The sequence below is a fragment of the Pteronotus mesoamericanus genome, unplaced genomic scaffold (assembly GCF_021234165.1).
Source record: "Pteronotus mesoamericanus isolate MK-2021 breed Mesoamerican mustached bat unplaced genomic scaffold, CSHL_Meso_final scaffold_125, whole genome shotgun sequence".
Classification (NCBI taxonomy): Eukaryota; Metazoa; Chordata; class Mammalia; order Chiroptera; family Mormoopidae; genus Pteronotus; species Pteronotus mesoamericanus.
In genome coordinates, this window is record NW_026555304.1 from 3,558,159 (window position 1) to 3,574,828 (window position 16,670).

General features: G+C 36.9%; 2 protein-coding genes across 2 annotated transcripts in view; one reads left to right on the forward strand and one right to left on the reverse strand.

Moving 5' to 3' along the window:
* Positions 1-16,670, forward strand: part of CENPP (centromere protein P) — a 329,764-nt gene that overhangs the window by 231,059 nt on the left and 82,035 nt on the right. The gene's annotated exons all lie outside the window — the stretch shown is intronic.
* ECM2 (extracellular matrix protein 2) overlaps positions 1-16,670 on the reverse strand; it is a 44,497-nt gene that overhangs the window by 12,793 nt on the left and 15,034 nt on the right. The window contains exons 2-6 of the mRNA XM_054588008.1: positions 12,970-13,272; positions 9,409-9,597; positions 6,766-7,263; positions 4,600-4,715; positions 2,762-2,897 (exon numbers count right to left, since the gene is read on the reverse strand). Coding sequence (XP_054443983.1) covers positions 2,762-2,897; positions 4,600-4,715; positions 6,766-7,263; positions 9,409-9,597; positions 12,970-13,249 — 1,219 coding nt within the window. The 5' untranslated portion in view covers positions 13,250-13,272. The remainder of the gene's footprint in view (positions 1-2,761; positions 2,898-4,599; positions 4,716-6,765; positions 7,264-9,408; positions 9,598-12,969; positions 13,273-16,670) is intronic.

A 16,670-nucleotide genomic window follows, 5' to 3' on the forward strand; every position in this document is an offset into this window, starting at 1 on the left:
GGTGGTGTTTAGGATCAGTTGAAGGGCTGAGAGACATGAATTTGGGAGGCCAGCCTGTAAACTCTAATAAGTGATTACACTTCCTCATATTCACTTTATCCAAAACTGAAAATACTGAGCATTCAGCATATTTATCTAGCACAGATTTCAGGTTTCGGAATGTAATAGAAGTTGTCCAGTGAAAAACAGATAGTAGAAGTACACAAATGGTTATTACATGCCCTCCAAAAAGAGAAACATAATGCACAATACATGTACAATATATTATACATCACTTTACAATTCCCTCATTTATGTGTATATTGTATATGTAGGAAGCACACAGTATGTGTATTAGTATGTTAGAGGAAATGAGATAGAGTTAGAAAAGATTAAAAGGTTCTTATAGGTTAGACTTGAGGTAGAAAGAGGATTTATTATCAGAGAGCTAGTAGGAAGTCATTCCTGTTGTGGGCTGGAGGAGCGACATGACAGATTATAGATGTGGGTAGACATTTTTTTAAGCACATCCAGTTTTCCTCTGCTGTCCCTCCTATCTGCCCCTTCACTCCCCCCCACCACCCAATTATAAGACCCTCCATTTCTCCCTAGTGGGTATGCAAATCTCAGTGAATCCTCAATGAACTACCAGTGTCTTGGCACAACAGGTGCACCTTTTCTTTGGTCCCTGCCCACCTTTTCACGAGGTGAATTCCCCATCACACCCTGAATGACAGACTCACAGAACTAGAACTGCATGCTGTTCCTGTGGCATCCAGATTGTTTCATTTCTCCATGCTTTTGCACATGCTGCTTCTCTCCCTGAAGTGTATTTCTTTCCCACTTCCCTAGAACTATACATAACCTGAAAGGTCATGGGCAAGAGACCTGCCAAAAGAGATAACAGGAGAATAGCAGGCCACTGATGACCAAGCCAGGAGATTCCACCTTGAAAGAGCAGTGTCACAGCGCTAGTTCTGGCCTTTTCTCAGGCTCACCCTGCTCCCTGCCAGTCAGCCTGATCATCTAGGGCAGCAATATTCACAGGAGCTGGGGAGCTTCAGTGGCTGCCCCAGTCAAGGGAGAATCCAGCACCTGAGGGATTGGCACTGGAGCAGGACTAAAATGTCATCCAAAGAGAAAAAGAGCTGGCCCAGACAGAGAGTGCAGGGGGCTCTATGAGCGAGATGACAGTGGAGAGCCTCCTTAGTGGCTACCTGCACAGGTCCGAGGCCTGTGTAGTACTGGGACTGTGAAGATGGGTGGGGAGTACATAGGAGGCCAGTTTACCCTGGACCCCAGTCAACCCTCTGGAGCTGTGGAAACATTTGTTCATGAGGGAGAAGAGCAGAGAAGCAGTTGCAGGAATGTGTGAGAGAATTTTCCAAATATGGACTTATGTCTTATGACATGTCATTTGATAACACAGGGGAAATGTGATCTCACATGTAGTTCACATACAGCCCATTAGTACACTTCTTCTGAAGTAAATATTCCTTTGGTCTGTTTTGGTTACTAGCAGTAAGAAATTGAATTTTCTAATGTCTTTTTCATATTACAAAGCCCATCAAAATTTGTGTTTATTAATTGTTTTCTTGTGTACCCTGAAATTCATCTGGAAATAGAGTATTTCCATAACTCTGGAATCCTCAGTTTTCCCATTCTCACTGTTATATTTTTTTTTCCCATTACCAGAAGTGTTTTCTTCCTGAGAAAATTTTTGGGAGTGAAAGGAAATAATTTAATTGTTTTATTCCTTTGAAGGGTTGGGTAATCAATATTAGCATAATAAATATATTTCAAATCAAATAAAGTGTTGAGCACTGTACCTCAAGAGCTACATTAGACTGTTTCAAAGATAAAACAAAAAATTAGGCAGTCTTTGTCTTAAAAAGAATGTAATCTAATTAAAGACATTAGCTAGAGTTCATGAAAGCTAAATTTAGTATTGCCTCTTTTATACAGAGTTGATATTATGGCAACTTTAGTTATCCAGCATAGTCCAGAAACAACCATAAGAATACTCAATTCTAGGTGTATCAAATATGTGGAATGTGGGGCACCTTCACTAAAGCCCATTCATAGGAAAGCCTGCCTGTCATGGCAGCCACACACCCATGTGCATCATCCATCTTGTGCTGTGTAAAGAAGTGCCAGAAGTGCTAGAACAATCCTCTTAGGAACAAGACTGTCAAAGCCAAAGTTTCTGCCATTGAGTGCAAGTGCTACAGTTAGTGATTGTTGGATAGCCCCGTGGCATCACATATAGTGCCCACTTACTCATATTTGACATATAATTCTTATATCCCAACACATGACACATTAAAATAGCAAACTGTTTGGAGGCAGCAGGAGTTGTGGCTGTGGTATGCTGGGCATCTAAGAGTGATAGAGACCCAATTAGTCAGCTGTGGGACAGCATTATCACCAGTAAGCACCAAAAACTCGGTACAGACATAGCACCAGAACACCTGTCTGTGTCCAAAGTTAGTGTAACTCAGGATATTACAGACTTGCAGTTCGATCAATGTGTTGTAAATAATGAAAACCTGAAATAATTGAGAGATTTATTCCTATTTAAAGTACTTTTTAAGACAAGAGGCAGTTTAAAATACATTTTAGGAAATTTCAACAGTCAACAGTTAAAGCAAGTTTTATCAACCTCATGATAAAGTGACCTTAAAAACCTTGCTAACTACTTATGTGGCAACTCTGCAATTAGAATTCCTGTACAACTACAGAAGAAGGTATAAGGACACATATAAAATCACATGCTAAATACCTGATAAACTTTCTTCTTCAATAGCCCGAAGATTGTTCTCACTGATTTTAAGTTCTTCTAATGTAGATGGTAGTTCTGAAGGAATCTCTGCCAAATTGTTCCCATCCATATTTAGATGCATTAATTTCTTCAGAAGCTTAAAAGCAAATCTCAAAGTTACTTTTTTATCTGGTCACAGAAGTATAGTAACATTTTTCATTTAATGGTCCGATTTGTTCTAGTTACTGACATCTTATAAACCTGAACTTACTCAGTAGGTTTACATGGGAATCCCCATATTCTCCCTGCTAGGTAGATGTTGATCCTGTTGCTAGTATTTATTCCCAGGCATTTTCAGCAAACTACATTTGGTGAATTTGTATTCCTGTCACCTATATTTATTTGCCACTGGATTGATGATATTTTGCTAGATCTTAGGTCTTCACTTCAGCAACAGACACAAAGTTAATTAAATCATGCAGTGACCTGAATCTGTCATGGATTCTGAAATTAGGATATCAATTTGAATCCTTTCAAATTTGTAAACCTGTTTTCTATGTTCATTCAGTAGAAGCAGAATTATAACAGCATTAATTATGGTGAAAATTCTTCAAAATGAAATGATACAAATTTCACAAGCTATTGCTATGGTGGTACCCAAAGAGTTTTACCTGGGTGGGAAGCACATGTCCACATTTATGGTTGTATGCTTGTTGGCCAAACAGCCTGCACTATCACAGTGGAGTGCTGCAGTTGGGCAGGTTTAAGTGAAGCCATGCGAATGATTCACTCCAGTAGTGTTCACAGTCAAATTTGAGCATTTTGTTAATGGTACAGAAAATCCCAAAGCAAAAAAAGAAGGTAATTTCCTGGCCTTCCTTTTTGATCAAATACAGGAAATGTACAAGTCCCAGGTTTTCTCTCAGAAGAATGACTAGCATGAGGCAGGTACTCTTCATCTGTGACATAAATGTGAACCTCTTATCTGCCAGCCCAGACTCTGAATGAGAACCAGGAACTGGGTGTATAAGAAGCCTGCAGTTTGTTTAAGGATTGGACAGAAGGCTGGCCAAGAGGATAAAGTTTGACCTAATGAGATACAGTACGTTTTAGTTGGGCTTCTTAAAGCATACATATTTATGAGTATTTGTTTACACACAAAGAGCTCTCCTTTCATGCTTCTGCCTTTGTTTATCTGAAATTCCTTCATCCTCTCTTCTTTTCTCCTTTTTAGAAAAAAAATTGTCAGATCTGAGTCTTTCGGAAGTTTATTCTGTACTATTCCCCATTTTTTGCCCTTCCTTCTTTTTGCTCCAACCTATCCCCATTACAGTTTTCATCAGAGTCCGTTTATTTTTTCAGAACCCCTTTTTGCTGAAGTATCCCTTCATCAGATGTTGCCCATGGCACAAAGTAGGGAAGCTCTGGGTTGCTGGCCTCAAAATATCGATAGAGTTTCCAGATAAAGACTATTCTTTCTTCCCAGGAATACGTTTTGTACTAAGAGACCATATTTCAACATCTTTGATTGTTGAACAAGATGATTTCAACATCTTCAGCTACTTAGGGGAAAACTGCTCTTTGAATTTAAAACGCTTCTTTGTCATGGATGCTGTTGTTGGTGCTCTAAGGGTGAAGCTTAGAAAAACCAGCCAGAAACATGTGAAACAACAGAGTCTATTCAAAATAAAACTTGAATACAGTTTAGGGACATCAGGGAGGAAACTTTAACTTAGGAGAAAACTACCAGTTAAAACATTTAACTTTTTCTCCCTTCCCTGTCTCCACCCACTACTAGTACAAGTCATGGGAAAGCTGTCTAAATGGATTGTTACTCCCAAATCAGAGCATGTGTTTACCTTGAATGCTTTTGGACCTATGCCTGAGGAGGTGATATTATTTTTGCTCAAATCAAGCCTTTCCAAATTTGGTAATCCATTAAAGGCTTCATCTGGAATGGAGGTGATGGAATTGCCTAGGACACAGAGCAGTTGATTTTTAGACCTAGGTACCAATACACACATGTATGTGAATGCACACACATACGTACATTCATGTGCACATGAACAGATGGCAAAAGAGAGTTTTGACTGTAGGAGAAAGCAATACTCATAACAAGGACAGGATATATATTATATAAGCAAATACATGTTTAGAAAAATAACAAGACTGGGACTAGACTGTTACATAGTCAAAATGTTCACTCTAAAGACTTGTTTTACTTAAAACAGCCACAGTGCGGTTTGCTGGATGATTCTGTTAGCATTGTGCATTTTATAAAAAGATTGTTTCTGGAAGGTTATGTAGAAACTGATTTTTATAGCTCTTCATATTTTCCCATGGGTATTTCTGAGAACCTGGTTCAGAAATATGATACTATTATTAACTAATAAAGTCTTGGGCATGTCACTTAACCTTTTCTGAGCACCAATTTTCTTTTCTAAATAAGAAGCTTGGGGAGATGTTTTACTTTTATGACTTTAATCTGCAGAAGTTCTATATGCCTTAAATTTATGGTGTTTTGTTTCAACATTTAGCTAAGTACAGCACTCAATGGTTTTAGACTCAGAAAATGAGTTTACCAGAAACAGTACTACATAAATCACATGGTAGCCTTCGTGTAAAACCAAGGTAATATGACTGAGCACAGGTCTTTTATCTTTCATAAGACTTTAGACTTTCACAAATTGAGCTTTCTTATGGCAGAGCATATCTGGCATGCAGGCCACAGGAGAAGGGGGCCTTGCTGGAGCACGAGTCTCTGGGTATAAGAAAAATTCCTTTGGTGGTCACAAGAGGATCATGTCAGGAAGGCCATGACACTGCTGGTGTCCTAGCGCAGACTGGTCATCCTGAACACAGGTGTTGGACTTTTTCTATTGAGTAGTTATATGATCATTTATTATTTTGGTGGTAGTTTATTTTTATGTTTTCCCCCAAGACACACCTGAAACCCCATTGAGATTCTGTCACCCCTGCATCTGCAGGGCCACCCCTCATGGGCCTTATCACCCTTTTTCATTTGCCCAGTCTCCCTGCCAGCCAGCCAGCTCACACACACACATCTGGTCATGCCATTCTTCTACTTAGAACCCTTTCAGGTGGCCCTATAAAAACAAGAGTGAAACGTTCGGACCACTCCATGTCCATCAGAGTGGCTAAAATGGGGGGAGGGGATAGCTGACAGGAAGCAGAATGGTGAGACCTCTCTGACACTGTTGTCAGGAATGTCACAGCCTCTTTAGAGACTGTTCAGTAGTTTCTCACAAAGTTAAACATGCATTTACTGTGTCACTCAGAGGCCCTACGCCTGGATATGTATTCTAGGAAAGAGAAAACTTTTGTCCTCACAAACATCTCTATGTGGATGTTTATAACAACTGTACATATAATTGCCCCAAACTAGGAATAATAGACATCTTTTAGCTGGTACCTGTGGTTCATCCAAACAACCGCTCGGTAATATGGAGGGGCAAGATACTGATAAATGCAATAACTTGGATGACCCTTAAAAGCAATATGATAAGTGAAGGAAGCCCAACAGAAAAGCCTATGTACTGAATAATTCTATTTGTATGACATACTGGAAAAGGCAAAACTGTAGACACAGAACATATCCTGGTGGCCAGGGCTTATGAAAGGAAGGACATGAGTGACTAGGGGGAGGCGAGGAAATGTTCTGTATCTTGATTGTGGCGGTGGTTTCCTGACTATATGCATGTGTCAAAACTCAATAACATGCTAAAAGTAAGTTTTACTACATATAAATTATACCTCAGTAAAGATGACTTTAAGAAAGAGTCCATGGGCAATCATGGTTTGACTTGGAGGAATTTGCTTTATACCTAATTATGCTATACTGTAGTGAATACCTACCTCTTCTGCAAAGTTTATATGTTTGAAGATTGTGAAAATAGACTGTTTGGAATCAATTTATATTATGAAATTAAAATATAACATTCATGGGACAAAGAGAGTCATCTACTTTTAAAGCACAAAATAAAACAGACATCAACATCTCTTACCAGGAAGCTCCAAGCTTGTTATCTCTGGTGCTGTTAGCGGTGGTATCTCTGTGAGGTCAGCGCTGCTGCAGCTGATGGTCCTATAGGACAAAGAACATCCACTTGGCAGAGGTGGCATGCCTCTGGGAGGGGCAGGGACTGGGAGTGGAGATGGCATCCTGAATACGTCTCCTCTGATGGTCTCATACTGGTCCTTGTAGTCCTCCTCTTCCTTTTCCTCCTCCTCCTCCTCCCCGCTTGCTGTGCTTCCGTGTTGATGGGTCTGCCTCCCCTCCTCTCCAGGTCTCTGCTCTGCCCCTTCTCTGCTCTGCCTCTCAGTAGGAAGTCTCTTCCCATCTCCAGTTCCAGGAATATTTTTCTTTTGCTCTCTATCTTCATTTTCTTTAATTTCTTCTTTATATTCCTCAAATTGAAGTTCCTCTTCTCTCAGTGCTTGCTCCATTTCCACTGGAGGAGGTGGCCGTTGCTTATGAAGTAAATTAATAGTTTCTCTTTGTTCTAAAGAATCCCCAGAAAATTCAGTTCTGTCATTTCATGCTCTACCACTGAATAGCAAGTAAGAGACTACACTGACCATGCAAGAAGTAGGCAACAGGGGCATGTTGGGATATTAATATAAGGAAGAATCATAGCAAAAATGAGGTTAATAAATATTACTCCCTCCTGGTATTTTTGTGTGCAGTTTAAACATGAAATACATCTTGAAATCTTTGATTAAGTAGTTTTAATAGTACCTTTATTCTGTAAATTCTGTTGTAGACATTATTTGTTTTGCCTGAGGTTTTATTATTTATTTGTACTGAAGTATCATGGTACTTAATAACTAAAGAGGGAATAATGTTATCACACATGATGAAAAAAGGGGAAGCAGTCCTATGTGAGATTGCAACGTAGTCACATATGATACCTTTATAATAGATACTGTTTAGTTAATAAGGATTATTGATAATGCAAGAATTTGTACACTATCAGACATAAAAAAAAGAAACGCATATTTTACTTACGGTAGTGAAATTGGCTTTTGGTTATAGAATTATTAGTTTTGTCCAATTTTCTTTTAGCTCCATGAGTCTAAAGGCATCCTTCGATAGAAAGTTATTTTTTTCCTCCTACACTCTATTAAATCATTTTTGCTTCTTGAGACTTAAAAAACATCTGGACTTAATTAACCTAGACATATGCATGAGGGTACTTTTTGTTATTCCATGATGATGAGAACATAAATACAGGGGCAGGGAAAAGTAGGTTTACAGTCGTGAGTTGTATTATTTATTTATTAATTATTGTAGTACTTATTTGTGTTATTTGTCTTTTTCCATATGAATAATGTAAACCTACTTTTGCCTAACACTACATTTCATCTACATTTGTATTTAGCTGTTGATACTTTGGCTAAAGTGGGGAAGATGGGACTAAGACCATACTTCAGACTCACCTATCTCCTTGCTTTTATTTAATACTATATATAAATCATCCACAAAGAACTCAGAAAATATAATTATTTGAAGGATTACTTGAGATTTCAATCCAGTATATATTATAAAGTCTTTCAGTTATTTTTTTTTTCACATCTCTGGCAGAAAATACAAAAGAATAGGGAAAAATTAGCAGAAGTAAATTAAACTATCATACTGAAACATTTAAAATACTTCCTATATGTCCAAGTTTATTTTTCAAAATAACCACAGCATTTTAAGAATAATTCCAGTCCTTTAAAAAATGTTTCAGAATTGTTGAATCTTTCATTTATAAACCTAGTGGTTCCCCACCCCCCAGGAGTCAGTTTTATTAAACACTTTTATTTTCTAACACTTTAAAAGTCATAATTCTTTAGTAAAATAATTGGTACTATCCACCAAAAAAAATTCCTAAATATTCTAAAGTTCTTCCTAACAGGAGACCCTTGTAGATACTGACCCTGTGATCATCCTTGATAACAGACAAGAAAAAACATCCAATCTCTTCCTATAAATTATTTAACTTTTATGTATTTATTTCATAAGGGACGGGGTAGGCTTTTCTTGGAGGAGACCTGAGTCTCTATCCTAAGGATTCTCTATTCCATGAGGTATGAGCCTCATAGGATAAGGGGACAGTGAGTAGCCAACAAAATCTCATAGCATGATTTTCCTGTTAACAGCAGTGCCATGAGAAAGCCACTGCTCCAAATAGACTGGAAAGTTGGGATTTATTTTTTTAGATGCAAACCATTCCTCTCTTTGTTCACTCTGAATTCTTCATCTTTGTTTAGATAATTGTACCCACACTCAGTTGGATTAGTGAGATAATGCTTTTAAGGAACGAAGCAGAGCTGCTTATGCAAACTTACAACTCAGGAACTATTGCCTATGTAAATTCTGTCACTGCATTCCTAAAGCTGAGAGTCAAATGCGGAATGGGATCTGATCCAGGTTTACTCATTCTGCTAGAGCTACAACTATAGCGCCAAGATCTTTTATTTCTGTTCCCTACCATATGTTTTCCCCAGTAACTTCTATTTTTACCATAGTTGTGCAAATATTTTAAGTACTCTGATGACTAATTTATCATAATTTAAAACTTAAGGTAATTAACAAAATAAAAACAAGTGGAACTTAAGGACTAAATTACATGTGATATTTTGTTTTGGTTAAATATTTATACCGGTTTCAGAGCAGACTGGGCAGCATTCTCCTTCAGGTGTAACTGTTTTGGGACACCTCTGAGGATGGCACATGGTTTTATCACAAAGCACTCTTCCATTTGAACAGAGGCAGGTAGTGCAGGGCTCAGGAGACCATGCAGCGCTGTTGTACATGGTCATCCCATTTACCAAACAGTGTCCCTTCTTTCCTAGGAGAGAACATAGGACATTTAAGTTCTGAGACTGGTTACCAGCACCTATGAATGGATGGGAACACAATGTGAAGTCAAACCGTTAGAACCACACAAGAATAGCATTCTGTGTGCATTCGTGCTTAGGGTAAAAGTATCTTATCAATGTACCCCTCTGAAATACTTTCACATACACTGCTCTCAACCTCTCTCACTTAGGTTCTGTAGTGACCTCCTCATGATAACTTAACCGTGAATTTCACTTTCATCCTATACTTGTCAGATGGCCAAGTTATACAACAGCAGATATGTGGATAAGTATGTCAGCTAAGCAGGCCATTAGTCAGCTGATTTGAATATAAGAGGGAAAATTTTTCTTCTGACCCTAGCATTATTTCTGTTAACTCTTCACCTAATGAGCTATTGTCCCCAAATTACACCTCCAAGCAAGCTCTCACATTTGTCCTGTCCTTTCCATCACCACTGTGTCAGTCCAATTCCAGTCCTACCCAGCTCTCATTTGGATGCTTTCAGTAGACTAATACCACCCACCAAATTCCTCCCATGGAAAAAAATAGATTCACATAAGTTTTTTCCTGATTATAAAGGTACTAGATTCTATCAAATTTCCAACAGCCTTTTTTTTGCAGAAATGGAAAGTTGGTCCTTAAATTCATATGGAATTACAAGGGGCCCTGGAAAAGCCAAAAATTCTTGAAAAAAGAACAAAATTAAAGCACTCACACTTAGAGATTTCAAAAATTACTACAAAGCTGCAATAATCAGCTTGTGGCAGCGTGGCTTAAGGGAAAGCACATAGACTAATGGAATATCAAGAGTCCAAAAATAAACCCATACCTATGGCCAAATGATTTTTGACGAGAGTGTGAAGAGAAATTCAATAGGGGGAAAAATAGTCTCTTCAACAAATGGTGAAGGACAACTGGATGTCCACAGGCAGAAGAAAGAAGTTGTCTCCTACATTATACCAAATATAAGAATTAAACTCAAAGTGGATCAAAAACATAAATATAAGAGGTAAAACTATAACACTCATAGAAGAACACATAGATGTAAATCTTCATGACCTTGGATTTTTAGATATGACTCCAAAAGCCCATGCAACAAAAAAAAAATTGGATTTTATCAAAATTAAAATTTTGATGCATCCAAGAATATTGTGAAGAAAGTGAAAGGACAGTATACACAATGGAAGAAATATTTGCAAATCATATCTGATAAAGGCCTAATAGCCACAGTATACATAAAAAACTCTTATAACTTAACAACAGAAAGACAAACAACCCAATTAAAAAATGGGCAAAGAACTTGAGTAGACATTTCTCAGAAGATTATATACAATGGGAAATAAACACATAAAAAGATGTTCAACATCATTAGGCATTAGGGAAATATCCATTGAAATACCACTTCACATTCACAAGAATGGCTGTATTTTAAAATGGAAAATAACAAATGTTGACAAGGATACAGAGAAATTGGAGTCTTTGAACATTGCTGTTGGGTATGTAAAATGGTCTCTATCACCTTGTAGAAAACATTTGGGGGTTCCTCAATAAATAAAATTACCATATGGTCCAGCTCCTAAGTACCCCATATTCCATATCTAAGTAGATGCCCAAGAAAATTGAAAGCAGAAGTTCAAATTGAAACCTGTTCACAAGTGTTCATGGTTGTGCTGTGTACAGTAGCCAAAAGTCAGAAACAACACAAATGTCCATCAACAGATGAATGGATAAACAAATGTGGTATATCTATGTAATAGAATATTATTCAGCCATAAAAATAGATGAAGTGCTGTCATCATGCTACAGCGTGGATGAATCTTGAAATATTTATACTAAGTGACAGAAGCCAGACACGAAAGGCTATATATTATATGACGTATCCAGAATAGACCTATTAGAGACAGATCAGTAGTTGCCAGGGGATGGGGCTAGGGAGAAATGGGGAGTGACTTCTTACTATGTATGGAGTTTCCTTTTGGGGTGAAGAAACTGTTTAGGAACTAGGTAAGTAATATTTGTTATACAACATAGTGAGTATACTAAATGCCACTGAATTGTATACTTTATAACATTATTTTTTAAAGACTTCATTTATTTTTAGACAGGGAGAAAGAAGGTAGAAAGAGAGGGAGAGAAACATCAGTGTGTGGTTGCCTCTCATGCACTCCCTACTGGGGACCTGACCCACAGTCCAGGCATGTGCCCTGACCGGGTTAATCAAGCCAGTGACCCTTTGTTTTGCAGGCTGGCACTCAATCCATTGAGACATACGAGCCACGGCTTGTATACTTTATAATGTTAAATGGTAAGTTTTATGTTAAGTATATTTTATTACAGTTTTTTAAAAAGTGCTATAAGACCACTGGAAAACATTTTAAGACAACTGAGAAATGTTTAGTATACAGCTATACATTTTCATTCATACTTCCCTATATTACATATTTTTAAACATACTTGAGATCACATTATGCACACTACTTTTCAACCTTTGTGTTTTCTATTATAGCTTGGATATTCTTCCAAATAACTAGGAAAATTGAACTCATTATTCTTTAGCAGTTGTGGATATAGTGTTATCATATCTTCTTAGTAGATTTCCCTGCCTCTGACTTTTCTCCCAATCATGCTCTAAGTGTGATCTAAGTTGTATATTTGCATGGGAAATTTATGTTATTTTCCTAACTTTATGGAAATACCATCATGTAGAACATTGGTTTTCTAAAGACAATATATGATGTATTGGCCACAGAATATAATGTGATACTTTTTTGGTCTTCTGAAAGTTTTATGTAATGGAAACATATGTATAACTGCTTTTTTCTTCCAAATCTGCAAAATGTGGACCATTAAATACTAGTTCTTAAAAATGCCTAGTTGAAATATTTGGCAGAATTTTCAATCTTTTCAACTGTTAAAAATTTAGTAATTTAGTCTATATAAAATAAAATAGTTTTAACTCCATTTTTGTTGAAAAATTTTTATTGAAAATATTTAATAGCCAGGGGTTCATAGAATCATCTGAATAATTTATTTCTATATTGTAGGTGACATACCATTACAAGTGAAAGAGCAGTTTACAAGTTTATGTGTATATTTTCTATGTTATGGTTACAACTATTTAAAATACATGGTATACTAAACAAGCTAGAAATAAACAAAATAGTAACTATGGTTTTATAAGTGTAGTTGTAGGATAATTAGTCTTTTCCAATAATTTTATAAGTACATGTTATAAATGATTTTTTAAAATTAATTGAAAATTCATCTTCCTAGATTAAGCCAAAAGATAAGTTGAATTTTTAAAAAATTATCTTTATAGAGTTTCTTTCCCTCCCCCTTCTCTCAAGTACTGTTTTCTTACCTGGTAGTATATTATAGCTTGATTCTACACCAACGACACTTGAAAAGGATTCAAACTTCTCCTCTGTGCTATAATCCAAGTTAACCATGGGAAGTTTTTCTGCTGGTTGCACCATCATTATTTGCTGAATTCTAAGCTGTCTCCTGGATCTGTGGAGAGATGAACTTTTCTTCAGTCTTCTATAATACATCTTCCTTTGCTTCCTAGAAGCTTCATCATTTTGTCCAAAATCAGTTTGAAAAATGATAAGCAGAAAAAAAAACAAACTTGCAAACTTCATGCTGATTTTTCACCACCCAGTTTCTAGAATAAGAATGAAACAGAATTTCTGAGTTAATGGTGACCATATCCTTACCTCTGAAAACTGGCTAATAATTGCCTGTATGCCTCAGCAGCAAGTCTTTGAGAAATAACACGTATGATATATGGGCTCTATGCTATAGTAACACTGCCAAATCAGAATTTAGAATTTTTCTATCAGAATCAAAGAACTTCTAATATCTTTATCTCTAGACCAGGCATGAGCAGACTTTTTCTAATAAAGGACCAGGTAGTAAATATTTTTGGCTTTAGAGGTTCTCTGTCACAACTACTCAAATCGGCCCATGTAGCACTAAAGCAGACAATATATACACAGATGAGTGTGGCTGTGTGCCAATAAAACTCTATTTACAGAAACAGGCAATGGGTCAGACTTCGTGCCTGGGCCATCGTTTGCCAACCCTTCTGTGGACCACTGTGTTGTAGGTTTTCAGAGGTCACTCAGGAGACTTCTTTCCACCTGTCTGCCAATTCATTTTGTGACTAATCCAACCTGTTCTCCCAGCTCTTCTATTTTGTTCTTTTATTCTTCAGCTTTATAATTTTCTTGGTTGGGTCAAGGGATATGATTGCAGTATATAAAAATAACAGTAAACTAGCATCAGTTAATAAAAAGGTAAGAGTGACAAAGAGTAACTATTAATCAGCTGGTTTCAAGAGCATGACAGGGCCCTGCACACGGTAAAGCTAAAAAACATATTTGAGAAATACTTAAGTACTCTTGGTGAGAAATACTAACGTGGTAGTAGCATTGTGGTCAGACAGGATGGTCCAGGCTCTGTAAAGTCAAGTGGCAAGGACAGGTAAAGAGAAACCCTTCAAAGGTGAATTACAGGGGCTTTGTTGAAGGATCACCCAGCCACGCTCTCGGACCTGCAGTTAGTCCTTCAGTGGAAGGTTCGTACAGTGCCCATTTCCCCTCTGAGCTTAGAGCCAGTATCCCCATCTTTACCACAGCCTGCTGGCTCTTCCCTTGCCGCTCTTCCCTCAGGTTCTCTCAGGTTCTCTCATTATCAGTACTCTCTGAGATCAGCTGCCCTCTCCACACAACCAGGGTATATGGAAGAGAATCTGAAACCCCAGGGATCCTAAGAAGCCAGAATCCTTAAAGCAGCTTTGTTCAGGGAGGAAACTTATTCTACTCCTCACAGACCTGCCTTGATCATCTTTCTCAACCAGAACAAAACTTATACTTCAGAAGACATCACTCTGGCTAGTGATGGGCAGGAATGGTAAAGGTTCAAGGTGATGCCACACACCGAGATTCAAACTTCAAACTGCAAAGGAGGGACTTTGAGGGCTCAAAGGGCCAACAGTGGCCATAGACTATCAACCACCTAGCTTGTTTAGAGATTAGAAAATAGCCAAAATACCCACTAAGCATTTGATTCAGCCTTTCTGTATGAAAGTGATCTGTTGCCATCCAGATGCTACTATCTTCCAGGTCTGTTTCAAAACATGTGAGTAAGCTGTGGGAATCCCAAGAGCATCTGAATGGAAGACCATGTACTGGGGTTGAAGCAGGCCTTCTCCACCACAGTACCTGCCACCCAAATGTATATGAAATTGGGGTGATCAGTGTTAAGTCTAGCCAAGTATTGTGATCTTCTCTCAGTAGAAACCTTAATGATTATAGCAAAAACAGGGTTACCACCCTGGATTCTTTGCCTAGGTATAAATGTCATTCATTCACTGACAAAAATAGGAACACAGCAACCCAAAAATCTATGGGACACAGGAAAGCAGTGCTAAGAGGGAAATTCATAATAATACAGGCCAACCTTAAGAAGCAGTAAAAATTTTAAGTAAGCAATCTGCCCTTACACCTAATAGAATGAGAAAAAGAACAACAAATAAAGATAAAGCGAGTAGAAGGAAAGAAATAATATAGATCAAAATAGAAATAAATAAAATAGAGTCTGAAAAACAATACAAAAGATCAGAGAAACCATGAGCTGTTTTTTTGAAAAGATAAACAAGATTGATCAACCTTTAAGCATAAGCAGACTCATCAAGAAAGAGAGAGAGAGAGAGAGAAAATGAGCCCAAATAAGTTAAAACAGAAATGAAAGAGGAGAAATGACCACTGAAACCATGGAAATGCAAAAGGTTATAACAAAATACTACAAACTATTATATGCCAACCAACTGGTCAATCTAGAAGAAATGCATTAATTCCTAGACACATACAATCCTCCAAAATTGAATTAAGAAGAAAAAGTACAATACAAATTTAAAAAATTAAATTAAAAAAAAACAACAGAAAATCTCAACAGATTACAGACTGATTACAATCAAGGAAATTAAATTAGTAATCAAAAACTCCCATAAAACAAAAGTCCAGGACAGGTTGGCTTCACAGGTGAATTTTACCAAAATTCAAAGAAGAATGAACACCTATTTTTCACAAACTAGTCCAAAAAATTCAAGAGCAGAGAAGGCTTTCAAGCTTATTTTATGAGGCTGCCCAGATCCAACACTAGACAAAGATATTGCCAAAAAAGAAAATTACAGGCCAATATTCCTTATGAAAATAAATGCAAAAATTCTCAAACAAATATTAGCAAACTGAATCCAGCAATGTTTTAAAAAGATTATATACTATGATCAATTAGGATTTATTCCTGAGATGCCGTGTTGGTTGAATATTTTCAAATCAATGAATTGATATACCACATAAATAAAATAAAGGATAAAAATCATATGATCCTATCAATGCATAAAAAGATTGGACATCATTTTATAGCATCCATTTAAAATAAAAATTTTCAGCAAAGTGGGAATAGTGGGAACATACTTCAGCATAATAAAGACCATATAAAACAAGCCCACAGCTAACATCATACTCAGTAAGGAAAACTAAAACTGTTTCCCTTAAGATCAGGAAAAAGACAAGGATGTCTACTTTCACCACTTTTATTCATAATAGCACTGGAAATTCTAGCCATGGCAATCATACAAGAAAAAATAAAATAAAACACATCCAAATTGGAAAGAGGAAAGTAAACGTGTCATTATTAGTACCTAACATGGTACTAAACAGAGAGAATACTAAAGTTCCCACCAAAAAACTATTATAACTGATAAATTAATTCAGTAAAGTAGTAGAATACTAAATTAATATTCAGAAAATGGTTGGGAATTTTATACACTAATAACTTATTAGAAAGAGAAATTAAGAAAACAATCTCATTTACATTGCATCAAAAATATCTAGATATAAATGTAACCAAGGATGTCAAAGACCTGTACTCATAAAATTATAAGACAATGAGGAAAGAAGTTAAAGAAGATAAAACTAAATGGAAGCATATACCATGCTCATGTATAGTAAGAATTAACATTGTTAAAATGTCCATACTACCCAAAGCAATTTATAT